We start from the raw sequence: 23,631 nt of genomic DNA on the forward strand, positions 1-23,631 counted from the left end.
GAGTATTAAATATTAGAGAATTTAGTTGATATTTGCATTTAAGACAAGTTGGTATTTTATAAAGTACCAAAACCCAACAAACCAGTTTAGACTGCATTCAGAACCAAACAGGAATCCCACTGACTGAAGCCCTTTGTCTCAAATATCTGAAAAACTAAACAGGCACATCAGAGAGGGTGAAGAGGACACATGAGAGTCGATGAGGAGGAAGAGCAGCTGGCCTGGAGTTCAGAGGAAGAAAGGGGCTCTGGATGCAGGTTCCTGTTTATATCTGTGCCTTTAAGTAGAGGGGATTGTGACTTGTTGACCTAAAACAATTCCCCTCGAGCAAAGATGAAGATGAGGTCTCGTCTTTGTTTCATCTCCCATCTTCACTGACGGCCATTAAACAAGTCACTATGGTGCAAACCAAACCTGCCTTTGTTACAAGTTTCATTTAAAACTATCTCAGAGTGGACGGCAAAAGAGGCATTTTTAAAAGTTGATGAATATTTTAAGACAGCGTCTCACCTGTTTAATGCTTCTTCCTTTTTCTTGATTTGGGGCATTTCTTTCATTAGAGCATCCCAAAAAACACAGAACTAACCACAACGTTGAATGTACAACCCACTATGAGAAATTCAAAACTACCTTGTCGTCACATCGTGTCAAACTGGACTACAAATGCAAGATTGTGGAAGCTGGTTCTGTCCAAGTTTTCTGATATTGTCAGTTCAGCATGCCCTGTTATCCTCTACACACACACATATATATATATATCCTGTATATAATCGTTGTTGTATATGCTTTGAAGTCTAAAATTAGTCACATTCATTGAGCAGGTTTGAAATCTTTTGGTCATTCATCCACTTCAAAGACACGTGCACGCTTATAGTACACACACGCAAACATATTGTACAGTTCAAAGCAGAGGGGTGTCCAGTCAGTCTGTCCACATTCATACAATCGTGGGAAGCCTGCAGACCAGTAAACACAATAAACACCCCCAGAGGTCGCCTTCAATCGCCTCTCCTTAGGCTCGACTCAGGTGGAGAAGCTGAGCACACCCTCCCACGGTAGCCGTGTAGAAAAGAGGATAAACAATCCATCCCCAGGACCCCAGGCGACTGGGTGGGGGCCAGCAAACATCCCCTCTCTGTGTCATGAGGGTTTCAAAGGCAGCTTGAGGCAGTTAGAAGTGGTTTTCATATCTCAAACATGTTTCTGCCCTGGTTCCTCAGTGTTTTAGGAAAGAGGTGTGTTTTTAAGGAACAATGGGGGTTGTTTAAATTTGCTGAAAAGACTGGAGCTGTAAATACAAAGAGTCTCCAGTTTCCAGAGACGTTTCTTCCTAATGCACTGAATGAAATCACTTTTTTATTAAAGCAATTAAAAATTAGAACCAGCACTACAAAGATTGTGTGGATGAGCTGCATCAGAGATGGGGTCTAGCAGACAGTTTCCTGCTACTGCTACTTGTCAACTAAAGTAACCGGGCTCCTAATTCTAAGCCTCAAAAAATTAAAGTGGTTTATTTAAAAAAAAAAAAAAAAACTTTTCAGTTTTTTGGATCATGCTGTAAACAAGCCCATTTCAGTGCTGAAGTTAGACATTTTGTAGGAAGCGACTCATTTATGGAGTCAGTCTCAAATGGGCATTTGAGGGATTGCACTTTTTGAACAATTCAGCTGAATTTCGTTTATACTGAGAGATTGCTGCTTGTGAACCTCCTGTGACTTTGACGGGCTGTTTAGTATGCAGCTGACTTAAGAAAAACAAATAAAATCATAAAATAAGATAATAATAATAATAATAATACAAAGATAGCACAGGAAGCATTTTTACATCACATGATACTTTATTATTTTGCCAGTGTCCGGCAGCCTCGCCTCTGTCAGTGCGCCCCAGGGTGGCTGTGGCTACAATGTAGCTTGCCATCACCAGTGTGTGAATGTGTGTGTGAATGGGTGGATGACTGGATATGTAAAGCGCTTTGGGGTCCTTAGGGACTAGTAAAGCGCTATATAAAATACAGGCCATTTACCATTATTTTACATCATTTATTAACATCAGTCTAACTACAATCATGTTTCCATCGATGTTGGGTGGTTTTCAATATCGCCACCTGAGGATCAGGAGGGTCTTCCAACATGCACTGCTGGATGGCCTAGCAGGGCCCTGCAGGGCAGGAATGTGGGCTACACACTCAACAAATAAACAGCTAAAATATGCACTGCATACAGTGTACACATCATACACCTGCTAAAACATCACAGTGAGCCACAGAAGACTAGGAAAGATGAAGTAAAGATGCAAAATATTTTTTAATAAAGTACAGTAGGACCTGTAGTATCTCCATGATTAGAAAAGCAGGCAATGATATGGATTAAAACACAAAAAAATGGAAGACTTTATATTCTATTAGATTTCATTGATGCAAAAATATATATAATATTTAGCAGTCAATCAAGAAAAGCACCAAAAACAGATTTCTAGCGCCTCATACTTTGATAGATCAATCCATTTAAATAATCAGTCTGCACTGACTGTGAGCATTGTAATATGTTAATATTAACAGCACTGCAATTTTTTTTAAAAAGGCATAAGAAAGTAACAACATGAGTAAAAAGCCATGAAAAACCACAGCAGATGATGGTGCACAATTCAAATACATGAATAAAATACAGCTGTACACGATGAAGGCAGCACTGGGTCCCTTGTCTCCCGTGTTAGTACAATACACTGAACAAAGAAGAAGAAAAAAACCCCAAGCACACCACCATATCAAATTCCACTTCAACTTCACGCTAAAATCTTTTCTGCCTTCTGCGGGCCCCTCACTGTTTATCTAGCCAGTCTGCAGCCGTCACAACAATTAACATCACCCAGTGCACATCGCATCTTTTCAATACATGTCCACTGAAGTCCAGTCGCTGTGCAGCTTCGTGCTCTGCTTCGACTGGGGGGCCAACGGATGACCCGCGGGGGAGATGGAGCAGGGCGTTTAAGAATCACGTGAGCCTCGGTGACAGGAGGAGGGCAAGTTTGGATAGTTGCATTGTTACAGAGGGATCATTAAGACAGCCATGACCTCTCACCCCACTTCAGTGCAACTGTATGCCATTGGAGAAAACCTTTGCACACAGATGACGTTAGAAGTGGCCAGATATGGTGCGATGTTCCAGTTTGCAGTCCTGAAATAAGACCAATCTCAGAGCCAGACAGGTCTCTGCATGCATGTCTCCTTCTATCGTTCCATCAGTACCCTCCTCCTCTCTCAACTTTACCTCAAACTTCCTTTTAGCTTTCTGACGTTGCTGCACAGTCCAATTTCGAGCACTGCAGCTGCTGGACATGAGCCAAAGCATGACAACTGCTAAACCTTTCTAGATGATGTAACATTGCATTAAAATCGTTCCCGATTTCAAAACCTTTGTGTCCCTGCACTGGATCTGCATATCATTTTAATTTATTCTAGTTTACATCTTTAAAGGGAAACTACTATGCTTTTTTTCTTCATATTCTGTCATATAATTATGCTAAAATGATGGTGCACTGTGAGACAAAAAACAGGCTTATCGCTGCTCTAAATGGCAGATATTTTTGCCTGTACAATGTCACAGGTGACAAAGCACTCTGGCACACAGCTCTCTGTGAGTGCAGAATCCCCACCCACCTGTTGTTTATGAACAGCAGCCAATCAGAAGAAAGAAATTCATCCTGAACCATGAATTAACCAAAGCTACTCAAGTAGAGACCAAGAATAAAAATATGTCGATGGAAACAAGCATAATAGGTCCCCTCTGGATAGGTTACAGGTGAAACTCAAATAGTGGAATCCTTGTATATAAAAATAAAAACATGCTGCAACATTAGAGGTAATTTATCCTCCTGTGACCTATCCAAGTACATCCTGCAAAAGGTCTTTAGCTTTAAAACATCAATCGTAATAATAATAATAATAATAATGATGATGTGGATTCTACATTACATTTTATGCTAAATATAACTGTAACTTTAAACCCCTTCCAATCCAAAAACAGCAGACTGATTTGTTCTATCACATTAGTGCGATTAATCTTCTGTTAAAACACAACAACTGCACCACAGAGACTAATAAAGACAGCAGCTTCCTCCCAATTACAACTCGATTCATTCAAATTACCAGACAGGTGTACTATGAAGCAAGTTCAACATAGTCAGGCTTTCTTTGTGTTGGCTGGTTCAACAAAGCCTCAAACTGTGGTTAATCCAGACTGCTGGCCTGCTTTATTCAGAGGTCAATAAAACCAACAGTGATGTTACCAATAAGTCATAAGCTCAATGCTGAAGAAAACTGTTAATTCTGGGATTTTATATGCAAATACATCTTTAGGTTACCATGACAGCTGCAACTTTAAAGCTTTACACCTGTGCATGCAGGTCTGATGCCGTCCCATACTGTAATGAAGAGAGATCAGTGGAATCAGTTTAGTTTTTGGCCAAGCCAAAATGAGCTGAACTGATAACTGACTCTGCTGCAGACCAGGTTACGAGTTCACCATAAGTAGGTATAGAGCGCAAACAGAGCTTCCTTTGTAACACTGAAAACTGACTCTTCACTTCTTAGTACACCTGTCTGGGAAGTAAGAGGTGAGCATCGCAGTAAATAGCAGCTGAGCCTCCACCATTTCTGAGAGTGACCACCAACCACTGTACCCGAGCTATATCTTGGGGGAACAGATACTTTCCATCCTGAGAGGGGTGAGGGTGAAGCTGCCAAAAGCAGTGAGCCACACAGAGAACATTTAAAGGCACGGCGGTTATAGTGTCTAATGGAGATCACTGTGAGCCAGAGTAACTGGGTGCACCAGTGTGACACAGGTACATGCACTCTGGGTCAATCAGGATGCGTGTATGTGCTATAGTAACCAGGCATGATTGTGCGTATTACACAGGTTCTATGTAGAAGAACCAAAGCTTAGAGTCAGCTTTCAGACTCTTTAAATTATAGGATGTCCGAATAAAACAAAGATGTATAAAGTATAATATATAAATGACTCTTTATAGGCTACGACACTAAAGGTTTAAAGTGTGTAGATGGAAAAAAACAAAACAGTAAATCTTACAACTTTAAGAATGAAAAAAGTGACATTGTGGTACAAGTGGTAAAACACTGATGATTTTAGATATGTTGAGTATTTTACTGGGGAGGCACGTTCCCCCTGACGGTTTGGTAAAATCTCCAGGGCATTGTGTTGTAAACTTACAGTAGCTCCTGCCTCCTTATAAGGATAAAAACATCACAGCGAGGAGATCAGAGCACTCTCTGCTGTAGCTGTGACCATGAAGTTTGTACCTGCAGCTCGGTGTGACTCCCTACACACAGCTGTAGCTACAAACTTTACATACAGTAACTGAAAAGACTGTAAATATAGAATAAATACCATTCTTATCAATATTCTTTTTCCCCACAGCAAGCATCCCTTATTGGCTTTTGGTCTGCAACAGTCAAACCAAATTGTAAAAGAAAATAAAAACCGCAACCAATCAGAAACAGTTTGCTTACATCCCCCCTACATTGTGCTACACTCTAAAAACCTGCTTCCAGCATCAGATGTTGATGAGCAACAACATGTTCTGACAGCATGAAGAAAGGAAAACAACAGAAGTGTGGACAGTGGTCACTGTGTGAGTTACTCTAAGAGAAGACAAAAGGGTCTAGCAGCATCAGTGGTTGTGCTTGTCGCCTTCAGTGGATGGCGCCTCCTTCAGGAAGGGATTGAAGGAGGAGCGGACGGCACGGCCCCGGAGAGGCTGCTGCACACGGAAGTTGTTCACCATGCTCTTCTGCATATCCTCCTCGGCTGAGGTGAAAAGAAGGCTCCGGAAGACAGCCAACTATAGGGCAAGAGAGTCAGCGGTAGACAGCAGAGATTTATATCAAACTTCTTCAAAAGATAATATCTTTAGTTTCTGGGTAATTTCAATGAACTGGGAATCCTGAAGCTGAAATGTTGCTGTGCTGGTTTTTATGGGTGTGGGTGAAAATAAACACACCTTCACATAAACCTCAACTGTCATCGGAAACCACTACTGAAAGTTACCTTGAAAGAACAGTTGTTCCCAAAACACAACAGCACATATCCAAAGGTTGGTGTGCAACTCAACTTAAAGTTGCACCAGTGATTCGTGCCCACCATGGGGCAGCAATAACTCTCATACAGCCATTTTCCACTAGTACCTGCTCGGGTCAGCTTGACTTATCTTAGTTTTTAGGGTTTCCCATTAGGTGGTATGTACTTTTTTAGTACCTGCTCGGCTGGAATTCCAATCGATCTGAGATGATCTGAAAATGTGACATCAAGAGACTGCATGCCACCGATTGGCTAGTCAGTGGCATCATGAATCATTAGAGCATCTCACTCACAAAAATCAAAAACCTGGCAACGAGGGAAACAGCTACACAAAGAAGCACTACTTTGGCAGCAGGTATGCCATTGCCTCAACGTCCTCCACTGTTGTGGTGTTAGTGTTGCATACAAATGACAGGACGTTTGGCCACAATGTTGTTATAACAACCTCAGACTCTATTGTAATGCCAAACATCCCAAACTGAGCCATGTTGAGTTGGCTGAGTAGGTACTAGTGGAAAAGGGTTAATAGTAGTCATGGATAGCACGTTAGCAACCAGTTCTACACATTTGGAACAGTGCTTATCCTCAATTTTGATCCCCAACCACTCAAACAATTTTAACAGAGGAAGGTTTAACAGAGGAAGAAGGATTGAAAAAAAGAAAACAGACACCACCAATCACACTGCACATGAAACGTCGACCCATTGTTAACATTCTTTACTTTTTTGTGTTGTGATTCTTAAAAACATCGTTCTTACCTGCTCATGGCTGACTTCTATGTGCTGTTTCATAATCATCCAGGTAACAGACTCTGTCAGAGGAGGCGTGGTCAGAGAGCCGTGGTACGTCCAGTAGTCATCTGTGTTGGTGGGCAACAGACAGCCGGGGTCGAACCGGTTAAACGCTACTACACTGTTCTGCAGAAGACCAAAGAAACAAATATTCAGTTAAAGCTTGTGGACTTTGCATGATTCACACTTCAAACTGATCCTTAGTTCTGCCTGAAACAAGCCGTTTTAGCTCCTCTCCCTGTGAGTCAACATTTTTCTGCGTACGTCTCAAGTTCACAGCTTCCACTCACAGCCGTGTTGATATTAGCATCCGCAAGTGTAACAGTACAAGTATATTACAGAAAATACACAACAGCAGACTGGATGCACTCTGTGGAAAATTGTAAAATATTTAAAATCATTAAATGTTGACTATAATATAAATATATTTAAAATTTGTTTGGTATGTGTTACACAACATCTGTTATTTAGCACACACTTCTTATTATATTGTTGAACCAACATTCATATCAGACCTTATTAGTGATAAGCTGTGAATTAGTAGTGATAAAAAACAAGGGGAAAATACAATCTGCAGTGAGTCACCTTCAAAAACTACAAGCAACAGTGTAAAGGAAATATAATCATATCTCAGGACAGGTCTATAATGACAGATCAACATGTTAAAATCAAGGGAAAAACTATATCACACCACCACCACCATTAGCAGCTTGAACTGTTAACACCACGCATTGTGGACCACGGATTCGTCTCATTATCACCAAATTCTGACTTGACAATCTGATGTGGGAGCAGAAATCATGATCTGTCAGGACAGTCTGTCGTCGTTTCAAGATGAAAACTGTCTAGGTGTGGTAAATGTGTGCCCAATATAGTCTTGGTTTCCTGTTCTAAGTTAATAGAGTACAGAGTGCTGATGCAACCGCCCGCTTTTGCACGCCACCCTCTACAGCTTTCCAACCACAGAACTGTAGTTTATTGAGTGTTTGTAATTTTCTGCTACACTCTCTGAACTAGACTGTTGTTCGTGGAAAAAAAGCACACCAGAAAAAGCATATCACCAATAATCAATAATTTCTGCACCAATAATCAATCCAAGGTTAAAAGCACTAAGCTCTTTTGCTTCCTCCCTGTTGTTTCTTGCCTGCATTCTTTTCATATAGCGAGCTGCCTACATATGCTACATTTATTAATGCACAGAGCTAGTGTAATTTACCTCATCTTCAGGTCCTTGGATGCAGTGAATACACAGCTACTGATTCAGTTTGACTTCAGTTCTTTTGACTACTTGGTGAAAAAAAAAATGAAATTCTCTGTGTGAAAGAAAGCCTGAACCACTAGAGGGCACCACCTCCCTATAAACTGACAGGTACAGAATTGTTGGTCTGTGATGCTCTTTGTCAAAGGTAAATACACTTTCTCATTAAAGCAGAGAAAAAACACAACAGGTATACACACATATGTGTGTGTGACTAACCTTGTGTCTGATTGCAGGCAGAGCGTCCACCAGTTTCTGCAGCCCCTCGTGTCTCTTTCCCACCTATGCAAAGATTAGACCATAATCTGGATTATCGTCACTCACAAATCAGCTGGACGGCTGTTACCATTCTCTCACATAAACACACTGCTGAACGCAAATCAAAAGTAACCCAAAACATATGATTTTGGTCATTGTTTAAGGACTTGAAAGACAGTGTGTGATGTACCTTCAGAAAAACTCCAATAACCGCCAGCCCGTTATCCTCCATCACTGCCTCCTCAAACAGACTGTACTTGTCAGAGTTCCAGTGGACCAAGTGGAGCTAAAGCGGCACACAAAGCAAAGACATGAGTTTGTCTGTATGTGACCCAAACTGTAACAGCTATAATCTTTGTTTTCCTGTTAAATCCTTCCTGCCTTCTTATATTTTTATTTGACCTAGTGTAAAAATTACAGCTTTATTAATTGTATTAAAATATGACACAAAGATCCCATGAAGCTGTGACTCATAACTGCAACTTGATGCTCTGCGCGCGCACACAGTCACTGGAGTGGAGCTTCTTACATAAGTGTGCGTGAATGTAACGGAACAACATGAAAATAGATGTTCTATATACAGGACAAATGTACGAGTCTGTAAACTCAGATGCTGACAGACAAACACACACTTGAGTCCGAATTTGGCGATATAAAAAGAATTAGAGAAACACAGCTGGATGAAAGAACCACAGTTGTATGGCTTAAACAATGTAACCAGTTTTGCACAACGCTTAAACATTTGAAGAACAAACAATTCGAACAGGGTACATGAGTACATATAAAAGGACCACAAACTAAGGCAATATTTGCGCTGTTTCAACAGCACACTGTTGTTTTTTCCATTACTCCTCTCTGTTAACCTTAAGAACTAAAAACTGACTTATACTGAAGGATATTACATGTAAGATTACAAATAGTAAGCATAAAATACCTGCATGACTAATCTCAGTTTTAGCTATGGGCAGTTGGAATTGTTACAAATATGTTTTTTTTAAATACTTTTCCGTTAAATCTACGTTCTAGTTACATCGTAAGCACAAAACCCTCTGAAAACCTGCAATGTGGCCTACCCTAACCCAACACGCACTTCCCCTGGAAATACAACGACACGTCCTGCAGCTATCGTGACGGGCCTGTGCAGTACTGCCAATGTCTCTGATGCATTTGCAGATACGTTTTTCACAGTTTTTCAATCAAAAAAGAAAAAAAAATCATAATATTTATCACCTCAATGTAAGGACAAACAAATGTCAGGTAGTTGTGGGAACTATTAATGTCAGGAAACATATGAAACGGAAAAACCTGTGGGACAAATATGTTCATCACCAAAAGTTAAAAAATAAAGTAAACTGAGCAAACAAAGAATGAGGACCCAGGAGGGGAACAAAGTCCCAGGTTTAAATTTGTTTCCCCCATGGGAAGCACCACATAACAAAGAAACATGAGCACAAGATAACTGACAACATGTAAAAGTAGATTACGTCGTAGGCATGAATCTTCCAAAGTTTTATTGCAGAAGTTTAAATGAGCTGTTCCACTGTCCACCTTTTAACAAGTGTCAGAGGTACAGACCCACAGACGCTCAGACTAAGAGGACCACCGTGACGCTCAGGTGTGCAGACAACTGCTAACTCAGAGCATGACAACAGGAAAAAAAAATTAAATTTAGACCCAAGAAAAACCTGCAAGGGTTTAGTTGAAAATCGTTATTTTACTCAGGAAAAAATGTCAGAGACTTCATCTTAGTCGCATCTTTTCTTATTGGCCACATGCCACTGCGAGGAGGCTTGTTTCTCTGTTTGTGTGTGTTGTATTAGCTATTAAACATGTGGGTTGAGCTTTAGTTATAACATTCTTGTGTACTACACTGAGAGGAATGCACTGAATGAGCAGCCTAACAACCTGAAAATAAACTGTACCTCTAATGAGCAACTCCACTTGTCTCTGAAAGGATACATTTACATTTAAACTGAGTGATTGCATTTTGTTTAAAGGAACATGAATTTTACAGGTTGGTGTCAATGTAAGAGCCTTAGGAGCATCCATTGTAGTTATAAAAAGTATTTTGCCGCTTACAAATAAACCTGGTCAGCTTTTTTTTTCAGATTCTGTGAGAAATCTACATCATAACTTACGACTCCCCCATGCCGTCAGAGATGGAGGCTTTGGAACCAAGGACTGATAACAGGCAGGATAGTCCTTCTCCTCTTTAGGAACAAATTTTCCAGACCTTTAAAGACAGTTTATCACCTTTATTACGAGACATGTTCATTGAGTCATTGGTTTCAAAATGTCTTCCCCTAACGCTTCGACAAGCGACCATCTCACTCCTATTGAAGCCAAATAAGGATCCATTAGAGTGTACATCATATCGTCCTATATCACTCTTAAATGTAGATTTTAAAATACTGTCAAAAACACTTGCTCTCAGGCTAGAGAAATATCTACCATTGTTAATTTCTCCAGATGAGACAGGTTTTGTGAAGGGTAGGCATGGTTTTTTCAACCTGCGCAGGTTTTTAAACATATTACACACCAAGTCAACTACAACCCCTGAAATTGCCTTATTACTCGATGCTGAGAAGGCATTTGACCGGGTGGAGTGGGATTATCTGTTTTATACTCTACATAAATTTGGATTTGGCCCTAATTTCATTTCATGGATTCAGTTACCTTACTCCTCACCTATGGCACGTGTTAGAACAAATTCGTTATTCTCTTATTTCCCACTTCTCCGTGGTACGAGACAAGGTTGTCCCTTATCCCCTCTTCTTTTTGCATTATCAATTATCAATTGAACCACTGGCAATTAAACTGCGAGCTGACAGTTGCATTAAGGGCATCTTCAAAGGTGACCAGGAGCACAAAATATCCTTATATGCTGACGACCTCCTGCTGTATATGTCAGAGCCTTTATGCTCTCTTCCCCGTGCTCTTGCCATTTTTGAATGTTTTGGTAATATTTCAGGTTACAAGTTGAACCTGCATAAAAGTGAACTTCTCTGTGTCAACTCTATAGCCAGAAAGATTTCATTTTCAGATTTTCAATTTAACGTTAAATCAGGGTATGTGACCTATCTGGGGGTTAAGGTTACCCACAAAGATCTTTATGAAAGAAACTTTGTCCCGCTGCTTAAAAATACTGAGACAGATCTTCAGAGATGGAACAATTTACCACTGTCATTAACTGGCCGCATCAATTCTATCAAAATGAACATACTACCCAAGTTCCTTTATTTATTTCAATGTATCCCATGCTACTTACCCAATAAGTATTTTATAACACTGAATAAGCATATCTCTGCATTTATTTGGAATGGCAAAAGTCCACGAATTCGTAAAGATTTCATGCAGAGGACTAGGCCACTGGGTGGATTAGCCTTGCCAAACTTTCAGTCTTATTATTGGGCAGCAAATATTCGTAATATGCTGTACTGGATGAGTAATGTTACTACAGAGACTCCAGCTTGGCTCCAAATTGAGTCAATCAATTGTGGCAAAGTTTGCCTATCAGCTTTGTTGAGTTCAGCTCTCCCATTAGAACTATACACCTATAAACGTAACCCTTTGTTGTATGACTCGCTCAGAATCTGGGTGCAATGTAGGAAAAGGTTGGGGTTACACTTAATGTCAATTAAAGCACCTATCTGCTCAAATCATATGTTCCCACCCTCCATGATGGATTCTGCCTTTAAAACATGGGAAAGTAATGGCCTTAGAAATATCAAAGACCTTTTTGTAGATGGGATTTTTGCCTCATTCACGCAGCTCCTGAAGCAGTTTAATGTTCCTCGGCAACATTTTTTCCGCTATTTACAAGTTCGTCACTTTGTAAAGAGTCGATTTCCTTCATTTCCGGAACTACCTGAGGAAACTTCTTTGGATAAAATTATTAATATAAACGTTCATAAGAGAGGGGCGATTAAAGAAATCTATGCTATACTATTAGATCTTCAATCTCCTTCTCTCTTCATCCTTAAAGCACAGTGGGAGAAAGACCTTGGGATGACTATAACAGATGAGCTCTGGCAATCTTTTCTCCGGAGGGTACACTCTTCTTCGATATGTGCCAGGCATGGGCTCCTTCAATTTAAGGTCCTACACCGATTACATATCTTCAAGGAAAAGTTAGCCAAGTTCTATCCAGGAGCTGACCCTCTGTGTAACAGATGTAAAGCAGAAACAGGTTCGCTCCTTCATACCTTTTGGACATGCCCCAATCTTCATAACTATTGGGTGTCTATATTTAGCACTCTGTCAGAGATGTATAACGTTAAATATGATCCTTCTGCTCTAACGGCTATCTTTGGGGTGATACCTCAAGACATCACTTTGCCAAAATGCTATTCGAATTCTATTGCCTTTGCTTCACTTATCGCAAGGCGCCTTATACTTTTAAGATGGAAGCAGGAAGCTCCTCCCACACATGAACAGTGGCTTGCAGAGCTCATGAGGTTTTTACATTTAGAAAAGATGAGATATACACTGGCAGGTTCAACCACCAAATTTCTTAAGGCATGGCAGCCATTCCTGATGTACATGGAAACATTTAAAATGACCACCTTATCATGACCGGATGCCATATCTCTATATCACTATCATAGTTAACTGTACACTGAATGTCCCTTATACATTTTATTTTTATATTTGTTTGTTGTTGTTTATTTGTTTTTTGTTGTTTTGTAGGGGTTTCTTTGGTTTGTTTGTTTTTTCCTTTTCTATTTCTGTTATCTTTTGGGGTATTGTAAATACTGAACAGCATACTACTGTATGCTCAATGTTTTTTTGTTAACATGCTGCTGTGACTGAAAATAAAATTTATAAAAAGAAAAAAAAGAAACAAATTTTCCAAAAAGCATTTCATAGTTTGATTTGTCTGATCAAACAACAGTTTTCCTCTTTGCCTCAGTCCATTTTAAATTAGATTTGTCCCAAACAAGACAAGCATTTCCAGATCATGCTCATATATGGATTCTTCTTTGCATGATAGAGCTTTAACCTGTGGATAACAAGGAATCTGAAAATTGTACATTTCCTCAGTTCAAACACATGATATATTGTTCTATTAGAGATGGCACGATACCACTTTTTTATGTCCGATACGATACCGATATCATAAATTTGGATATCTGCCGATACCGATATGAATCCGATATACCGTATTTTCACGACCATAAGGCGCACTTAAAAGTCTTAGATTTTCTTCAAAAAGTACGGCGCGCCCTATAGCGCAGCGCGCCCTGTGTGTTGTAAGGAGGACGTAGTAGAGAACACCATGAGAACGCTAAAGGGTGAAGTGTGGGCGTTGATCGTATATACCGGACAATCGCACATACCTGCATAAAAGGACAGATATGTGCATTATGTGGAACATCGTTGTTTTAACAACCCTGAAAATGGCAAAGAGACATGCTTATGAAGCACAGTTTAAACTGAAGGCCATCAGCTATGCGGAGGAACATGGAAATCGAGCAGGGGCGAGAGAATTTAAGATTAACGAATGGATGGTTCACAAATGGAGGAAGCTAGAAAACAAGCTCCGGCAGGTCAAGAAAACGCAGCTGAGTTTCCGCGGACATAAGGCGAGGTGGCCCGAGTTGGAGGAAAGACTCGAGCGGTGGATCATCGAGCAAAGAACGAGCGGGAGAAGCGTTTCGACGGTCACCATTCGGCTAAAAGCAGTTTCACTAGCTGAAGAGATGAACATTGAACATTTCCTTTTTTTTTTTTTTTTTTATTTCTTTTTTTTTTTTCCATTTGATTCACCTTTTATTGTTTATTTTATTTTCACTTACTGAATACGGGACAGACTTGACTGGGGGAAAGAAGGGGAGAAAGAAAGAGGGAAAGAGAAACAGCTGAGAAGAGGGACGGGGGAGAAGGGCAAAAGACAAAAACCAACAGAACGGGCAGAGAAAAAAAAAATGCATATATCAATCACCTGGATCACCTGCTGAGAAAGAAAAAAGAAAGCAAGCAGAAGAGAACAAGAGTAATAGAATAAACAACATCACAATGATATATGGGAATATGACAGTAAATACTAAATGTTAAACATTATTGTGCAGCACATAAGATCAACAGAACACAGTGTGCTTTGAGGTAGGAGCCAAAAAGGGTGTAGTTTGTGGGTGTGATCACCCGTGTGTACACCTGTGAGCATGGACGCGCTTGTTTTTTGTTTTTTTAAAAGGTTCCTTCATGTAATAATCTGCTAGAGGGTGTGGGGGGGCCACAGCCCCGTCCTCCAGGGCGTGAAGCAGGTGTGGAGGAGATCAAAACTCCAGACATCCAGAGGCCCCCAGAACACAAGAGACCAAGGAAGACCAACAGAGGGGCAGCTGCGCCACTGTCCCGTAAAGAGCTGAGGAGAGTCCCAGATGAGGGCTCACTCAGCAGCCGCGGAGCAGAAGCCAGGGGGAGTTGCAGTGACGCGCCCGTGAGCTCTGCCGGCAGCCAGCTGCGCCTGAGTGACCGAGCCCCAGGCCGAGAGGCCGGGGGCACCCCACCTCCGAAGTGGCCCGAGCGAGCCCCAGGCTCCAGGCCCCGATAAGCGGCCACCAAGGAGTGAGCCGGTGTGTACCTGGACGCCCATCCCCGGACACAAAGAACCACCAACGCACCGATGTCTGAGGGGGTCCGCCACTGGCAGGGGAAGTGGTGGTAGGGGGAGATAGGCCTCCAAACCTTGGAGGGCCTGAGATGTCCCCAGAGAGGTGGCGCCTGACACCCAACCTGACATATAGACACAGACATACAAGCACACATAGATACAAACATCCATTCCCACCCTCATGCTCTCATATGCACTTACTCCACACTCAACCAACGTGGAGACAGACATAAAGAGACGTTGTACACACAATCACACTCCCCAAGCGTACTCTACAAACCGGGTCTAGGTGCCCCCGCCCCTGGAGGGGGGAACTGCACCCAGACCCAGGTGGTGTTTCCCTTTTCCCTGCGGTGGGGGGAGGCAGACCGCCCCGACTCCGCAGCAGCAGGAAGGCTCCACACTCCAGACCGCAGTCGGACGGCCAACTCCTCCTCCTAGTCCTAGCCCCCCTGCTCCAGCAGGTCGCAGAGAACGGGGGTGAGAGAAGACTCCAAACCTCCCTCCACCCGCTCATTGTAATGTTGATGCATGTGTGTTCTAAGGTGCATTTAAAACCCAGGAGGGCATGGAGCTACCTGCCAGAGAGCAGCAGGTAAGCGCATGGTCCCTCCTGCTAGCCCTCAATGTCTACGTGTATTTAAAATTGAGAGGTGGGCAACGATGCCAGGGGTGGGGTGTACACCCTGATGGTACTTTGGACTCCGTGTATCGTGCCCACCCCCAAGATCCTATATGTATGTGTAATGAGAGTGTGAGTAATGTGAATGTCTAAGTTGTGGGATAAAATTGAGGCAGAGGCAGCCAGAAGGGGACAGAGGGGGGGGTAGCCTCCTCTGCACCCTGGTGACATACCCCTACTCCAAGGCCCTGCATGTGTGGGTGGTTGTGGTGGAGCGGGAAGAGGGAGGCAGCTGGAGATGGGGAGGGAAGGAAGGGAGGGGCAAGTGACCCCTCCCTGGGGCCAGCTCCCCCGCTGACCCCAGTAGGCACCCCCATACTCCGCGACCCGCCAGGGAAAGGGGGCCCAGGCCCATCCAGACCGGGCCCAGTGCAGCAGCGCCGCCCGGCCCCACAGAGCCCGGGACAGTCCACCCAACCCCACCACAGAGAAAACTGCACCCACCCCACCATCCACTCATCTTCCAGACTACATAAGACAATAAACACCCAGGCTGAGATCTTCCTCCACCTCTCCTGTATCTCCCCCTCCTGCAGAGGGAGCTCCTGAGGAGAGGAAAGCTCCTGCAAGATGTGACAATCTCCCCCACCAGTTGAAGAGCCCCCCAGGTGGCTCGACGCACCGGCGGCACCCTGCTCCAGGGCTGGGCCCCCATGCACCCACCCGCCCACCACCCCGGCAACACACCAACCAGGACCCAAGCCCCCGAGGCCCGGTCCGGGTCCCAGCCCAGAGACGGAGCGTCCCCAGAACCTCACGCCCATCCCGGACCCACCCAGGGCCAGCCAGGCTACCAGGTCAGTAACCCACGTCCGTCAGCACAGACCCTCCCCTAGCCCCGCTGCACGCAGCCGCGAGGAAACAGTCACCGGAGAGCCAACAGAGCCCCTAACCGGACATGACCGCTACCCCGGGTTGAGCCCCCCAAGGAAGATGCCTCCGGGGAACCCCCCGACGCCCTAAGCCTGTCCCTACCCCCACACCAATCACAACAGTGAAGGCGGGACCAAACTAGGACCCCCCACCCCCACTAGGTGATGGAGCTGATCAAAGGAGCCCAGAGCAATTGATCTGATGTGGTGGCAGAGGCTGTATCAAGACTAATGTAGTCTAATAGATAATTTCTATATTGGTTAGAATTAAGATTATTTTTATTTTTCCAGTTCATGAGGACTGTTTTCTTGGCTATGCATAGGGCAGTGAAAACCATATGGGCGATATTCTTTTCTGAAGTGACATTATCTAAGCTGCCCAACAAACACACTAAGGGGGAAGTTGGAATGTTACATAAGTCTTCACATATCTCGCGCCAAAACTTCTGAACTGGTGGACAGAACCAAAGAGCGTGGATATAATTGTCCGGTGAATTGGTTTGGCAGTGTGAGCAGTTGTTGGTAGACGTAAAGCCCATCTTGAACATCCGATGACCTGTATAGTGCACTCTATGTAATATTTTGTATTGAATTAATTGAAGACTGGGATTTCTAATTAGATGAAAGGTTTTTAAGCAAATCTGAGACCAGAAGTTTAGGTCTAAGTTAACTGATAAATCCGCTTCCCATTTTGCAATAGGAAGTGATATTGATTCATCTGTTTTAGAAAGCATTCTGTATATTTTGGATAGTAATTTGGGGGGTTTAAGAGTAAGAAATTGAACCACACTTGGTGGTGTTTGTAGTTCAACTTGACCCGGTTTAAATTTCTTTTTTACTATGGATTTAATTTGTTGATATTCTAAAAATCTTTTCTTGTTGATCCCATATTGTGTAACTAGTCCGTCAAATGAAATAAATTCTGTTCCTTCTAGTATATGTTCTAAATATTTGATTCCTTTATCACTCCAATCTGAAAAGTTTATCATATTATTGTTTTGTAATATGTCAGGGTTGTTCCAGATAGGTGTACGTTTGCATGGGATTAATGAAGACGCCGTCAATTTTAGAAACTCCCACCATGCTGTCAGAGAAGAGCTGATGTTGATGCTTTTAAAGCATTCATGTCGTTGGATGTTTGAGCTGATAAATGGTAGGTCTGAGATCTCTAGATTATTGCAGAGTGCTTGTTCTACATCTAGCCAAGGTTCATCTAAGAGGGTGTGTTTTAGCCATCCTGAGATAAACTGAAGCCTGTTGGCTAAGAAGTAGTGCTGAAAGTTAGGTAGTTCTAATCCTCCTTTATCTTGGTCTTTTGTAGTGTTTTTAAGCTTATACGTGGGGGTTTATTTTTCCAAAGGAATTTGGACATACATGAATCTAGAGATCTGAACCAATCTTGTGGCGGTTTAGTTGGGATCATTGAGAATAAATAATTTATTTTTGGTAAGACCATCATTTTTATAGCGGCAACCCTTCCCATGAATGATATGGGTAGACATTTCCATCTAGCCAGATCATCTTCTACCTTCTTTAAAAGTGGGATATGGTTTAATTTAGTTAGATCTGCAAGCTTGGGAGAAACATTAATACCTAAACATTGAACATTTCCAAGGAGGTCCGTCTTGGTGCTTTCGTTTTATGAAACGGTGCCATTTTTCCATCCGGACCAGGACTACGGTAGCGCAGCAACTTCCAGCGGATTATAAGGAAAAGCTGGCCATCTTCCGCTCCTACTGCAGCAAATGCATCGCCGACAAAAACATCCAGCCCAGCCACATCACTAACATGGACGAGGTCCCGCTCACTTTTGACATCCCGGTGAGTCACACTGTGGAGAAGAAGGGGACCAGCACGGTAGCGATACGCACAACGGGGTATGAAAAGTCTTCTTTTGCTGTTGTGCTTGGCTGCCATGCTAATGGACAGAAACTGCCGCCTATGGTGATTTTTAAGCGAAAGACTTTGCCTAAAGAGAAGTTTCCAGCAGGAATCATCATTAAGGCAAATGAAAAGGGCTGGATGGATGAGGAAATGATGAAAGACTGGCTGAGGGAGGTGTATGTAAGGAGACCAGGTGGTTTTTTTCCACGCATCACCATCGCTCTTAATCTGTGACTCTATGCGTGCCCATCTCACAGCCGATGTGAAAAAACTAGTGAAACAAATGAACTGTGAGCTTGCTGTCATTCCGGGAGGCCTGACAAAGGAGCTCCAACCGCTGGACATCGGTGTGAACCGCCCGTTCAAAGTAAGGCTGCGAGCGGCCTGGGAGCGATGGATGACCGATGGAGACCACAGTTTCACCAAGAGTGGAAGGCAGCGCCGGGCGAGTTACGACACAATTTGCCAATGGATTGTAGATGCTTGGGCTAACATGTCTGCTGGCACTGTTGTTCGAGCTTTCGCAAAAGCTGGCATCATTTCCAAGGAGCCGCACGGCACGGAAAGTGACTCTGACAGTGAAGAAAGTGAACCTGGCATGTTTGATGGAGATTTAGCGCAGCTGTTCAATTCAGACACAGAGGATGAGGACTTCGATGGGTTTGATTGATGATAAAAATGTGAGTACCAAACTTTGTTTTGCTCCTGCTTTATTTTTAAATATGCACACTTGTATGCTTGTGTGTTGTTGATGATGACGATTACTGGTAATAGAAATGTGAGTAAGGTACCGAACTCAGGTTTGCTCCCGCTTTATTTTTAAATACGCATACGGTACTTGTATGCGCCCTATAATCTAGTGCGCCTTATGTGTGTGTTAAATACAGTAATGGCACACATAACTGAGACTGCGCCTTTTAGTACAGTGCGTCTTATGGTCGTGAAAATACGGTAGTCTTTTTTAATCAACAAAACTGTTTTTTTTTTTAAATATCTTGCTGCATTTTCTATAAGTTCATACTCAAGTTTAAAACAACAACTACACTAAAGCTATTCTGTTATACCTATATGCAAAAAAAAATATTTCATAGTTCCGAAATACTGATCAATCTAATAAACTTAAACCTACACCATCCTCCCTATTCTGGTATTTTAAAGAGTACTTAGCGTAAATATTAAGCAACCTAACTAATAGGGTTCCAACTCCCAGCAACAACAAAAATAAATAAATAAAAAATAGGGAACCACCCCTCACGCTCCACCTCATGATGCTTAATCGACGTAATCAACCTTAATTTGATGCAGTGTGAAAGAAAATGCACAGAAATCAATTATTTTTCAAGAAATATTAAATAGATTCAACATCTTTCTTCAACAAAATTGCAGACTGCACAGATGGTACCTTCCCAAAGGAAAAAGTACTATAGCTTACTAGGGTATATATATTAGACTTAATAGTTACTATATACAGTAATTGACTTCTATTCATTTTACATCAAATTAAAACTTTGGGTGTCAGATAATTATTTATTAAAAGCTAGACATTTTAAATGAGAATAAGAAAGAAAAGTATGACTTTGTGCCCCCTTTTCCCTGTTAATGCCCTATCGCCCCCCCTGGCTAAACTTTGATCCGCCCCTGCACAGTTACCAGCCGTCAGCTACGTAGAAAAGGATCCTCGAGTAGAAAGTAATATTAAATACATTCTAACAACAGCTTATCAAGCTTAAACGTGCTGCTGTTGTTCAGCCGCTGGTTTCCTCTTTCTGGTGCAAAGTGGGCCAAAAACAAAGAAGAGAGATGGAGTCCCGACAGAAAAGCCGATCAGCTGATCATTAAGCAGTTTCATGATTGAAGTAGCAGCAAGAAGAGGCAGTCGCTTGTTAAGCTTAACGCAGGAATGCTTTACAAACATTCAGAGATGGACTTACACACTTGCTTTACTTCTCTCGGGGATAACTTTGTCGGAGATGAAATGCCAGGTTGCTAGCGAAGCTCCACATGCTATCCAGACCACCGACAGGTCCCGCATGCCACAGCCGCTCTATCACGTGATGCATACTGCTCCGACGTGCTAACGTTCTGAGGCGAGTTACGGCGTGTTGCAAGTTTTGTGAGGTGCTTTCGTGATATTTAATGGATCGGATTACATTTTTTATTTTTCTTCGATATCCGATCCAGTAATTTAGGTCAGTATCGGACCGATACCGATACGTAATATCGGATCGGTCCATCTCTATGTTCTATATTGAATAAAGTAGGGGTTTATAAGATTTTAAAATCCCTCTATTCTGTTTTTAGTTACATTTTAAACAGCGTTCCAACCTTTTTGGAGTTGGGGTTGTAATATTACTTGAGTTGAGTTCAGGCAAGCATCAATACAATAGTGGGTTCAGTGAGGGGTTATGTAAAGATCCAGTGATGCAGAAAGTAATTGCAAATGACTGACAGCGAATTACCCCCCCTCCCCCTCCCCTCTCTCTCAATTACCTGCTTCTTAAGTAATACCTATGTGAGTTTCCATTCAGCGGCTCGTTAAACAATAGCATACAGTGTGCAGTGCTTCTGCACTTAGCATGCTACATTAATCCAGCTGCTGCAAGGTCAGGGCTTTTTAAGCGTCAACAGAGTGTGTGCATAGGGGAACACTGCTGTTACAGGTATGAACACGCTCATGTACTTGGTGGTGTTTTGATCTCAGGTGATGCTAATATTGTGGCTTTTGTTAAAAAAATAAAATCTTGTAAATCCAAAATCTGTAAAAAAAAAAACAACAACAACATCAACAAAACAAACAAAAAACAATCTTATTAAAAAGCATCTAACATCTGAATTTACTGCACTGATGCTGAAGTCCATTCAGTCAGTCACTAATAGATGTGCAACAGACTTTTAATAAGAGAGAACTAAAACAATGCCTTTCAGGCTGAAGTTTTAATGGTAAAGAAGTGGAATAATCTCCACTGGCTCAGTCTCTTCCCCGATGTCAACCAGACGGAGCTGAACATCACTAAAAGCAGAAAGACCCACAAACAACCACTAAAAGCAGCCACAGTGAAGGTTAGCAAAACACCACTAAGGAGGAAAGCCAGTCTTTGGTGACGTCCATGAAAAATAAGCACTTCTGTTATTGTTGTGCGAGTTTATCCTATTAAAATTAAAACCCAGAAAATAAGGAACTGTGCATAAAATAGCTGCATTTTGACATATTATTATTATTGCATATAAATATTAATGTTCAACTTCTTAAATTAAAACCTTAAGAGTTTCCAGGTGAGCCTGTCTTAGTTGTGTAACTGCAACTTGTATATGGTCAGCATAAATTACAAATCCCACAACACATAATCTTGTGCATACTTTCCAAGTAATATATAAATGTTACGAGCTCTTAGATTGACCAGCGACATAATCAAACAACATTAGTGAAAATTAGTGCACATCAGAAGGGGACTTGGATAAATTCATGGTAAAAATGATGGCTGTGAACATTTACGTGACCCCATGTTTTCCATGTGTTTGTGTTGGTGTATGGAGGTGGCAGCACTGCTGTACCTCAGCGGGGAACAGCTTCTTGTCCACGGTGTGCTCTGAGCCCCAGGCGTTGGTCTCACCCCAGTGGAAGTGGAACTGGCAAAGCCTAAATTTGTCTTCCATGGGGCCCCCTTGTAGCGCTGCAACCATAAAGTTCAAGGACATGAAAAATCAGTGCATCAAACATGGATTCGTCCAGAGGAAATAGCTTATGTTTCAAGGAATTTTTAATTACTTGTTTCCTCCTTCAAAGGGTGGAAATTATCAGACAAAGACTGACTGTTCAGAAACAGGTTGTTCAGGGAGTAATACTGACATCAAACATCCAGGAAACATTAAGGTGAGAACGAGGCTATGAAAGAATAATGTTTTATTGTCCTCACAGTATCTGTACACTGACAAGGCCTCTCGTTCTCCAAATACAGCAGCATAAAGGTTTCTGTTGTCAAAAAAATAAAGGCTAAAGTTCTTCACAAAGTGAAGTTTATAAACCTGTTATTGTTCTCGCAGACTAAGCTTTAAAGCTTTTAATACAAAGACTGGCAGCATGTGACACCCTATAAAGTGTATTGTTGTAATCTCACCAAAACATGATTTATATTTAGAATCTTAATGGGTAGTAAAGTTAGTGTTTTGGCACACCCCAGTAATTATACCAAAATGACACTTTAAGGACAGGGTACGTTGCACTTTTAAGGGTCAGCACAAACATACAAGTCACATGACAGCCCACATGGCACCTTTAAGAGCAGTATTGCTTACTGGATTTTCCTACATATTGAGTGCTCTTTAAGGGGGAGTGCAGGAAAAGATAATCCCCTTGTGTAGACCAAAACATACATTCCTACAGCTGAGATTTCCCTTAAATTCTTCCCGATTTAAATGGAAGCTACAGACCTGCTGCCATCTGAGCAGGCAACAAAGAGGAACTTACATGGTACAAACTGTAATCTTACTTTCTAGGTTTCTAGGGAGTAATTACCTGAATAACTTAATGTGTACTGTTTGGAGTATTTTAACTAAATATATACATGCAGATTACAAAAGAGTACTTACTGGACTTGTCTGTAGTGTCATCGTACTCGACCAGAAACGAGTAACCGTTGTTCCAGATTTGTTGGCAAGTATGCGGGTCGTATTTGGTAACCAGAGGCTTCAGCTTTGAATCAAAGATGCTCTTGCGTACGACAATATCAATTGGCGACTGACGATCCCCTCCTGGTACCACGAGGGGTCCCTGCCACATGGGATGCACTGAAGGAGATGAGAAGGAGGAAGAGGAAAATGTAAAAAAAACAAAACACAAGTTAGTGATATTGAAGATTATCGTTTTCCAGTCAGAGTTAAAAATTCTTGACAAAGGGAACAGCAGAAAAGATTACCCAAAAAAACCCTTAAACCTACTTTTCATGTTGCACTCCGCTGCTTCCTGCATTTTTGTAAAATCCATTATTTAAAAAATAATAATAATTAAAAATGCTTCATAAAAAGAAGATTCAAATGGTGACAGTATTAGAAAGACAGGTACAATCCTTCTTCCCCGAGCTCTTAAAAGGAACTGACTGAAAAGTCAGCAAGTAAGCAATCTCACTTCCTTTTAGTCCGCTTACTTTTTTTTCCCTAAAGGAAATTACTAAATAAGAG

The 23,631-nt window shown here is 41.9% G+C and overlaps 1 protein-coding gene across 3 annotated transcripts in view; it reads right to left on the reverse strand.

The window, feature by feature from the left end:
* Positions 1-2,284: 2,284 nt before the first annotated feature.
* Positions 2,285-23,631, reverse strand: part of ca5a (carbonic anhydrase Va) — a 31,202-nt gene continuing 9,855 nt past the window's right edge. For all 3 annotated transcript variants that reach the window (XM_080871016.1, XM_080871015.1, XM_080871014.1), the window contains 6 exons: positions 23,044-23,241; positions 22,009-22,127; positions 8,593-8,688; positions 8,364-8,426; positions 6,854-7,012; positions 2,285-5,859 (listed from right to left, as the gene is read on the reverse strand). In XM_080871016.1, coding sequence (XP_080727142.1) covers positions 5,689-5,859; positions 6,854-7,012; positions 8,364-8,426; positions 8,593-8,688; positions 22,009-22,127; positions 23,044-23,241 — 806 coding nt within the window. In that variant the 3' untranslated portion in view covers positions 2,285-5,688. The remainder of the gene's footprint in view (positions 5,860-6,853; positions 7,013-8,363; positions 8,427-8,592; positions 8,689-22,008; positions 22,128-23,043; positions 23,242-23,631) is intronic.

Source organism: Rhamphochromis sp. 'chilingali' (genome assembly GCF_963969265.1).
Source record: "Rhamphochromis sp. 'chilingali' genome assembly, chromosome: 2".
In the NCBI taxonomy this organism is placed as follows: Eukaryota; Metazoa; Chordata; class Actinopteri; order Cichliformes; family Cichlidae; genus Rhamphochromis; species Rhamphochromis sp. 'chilingali'.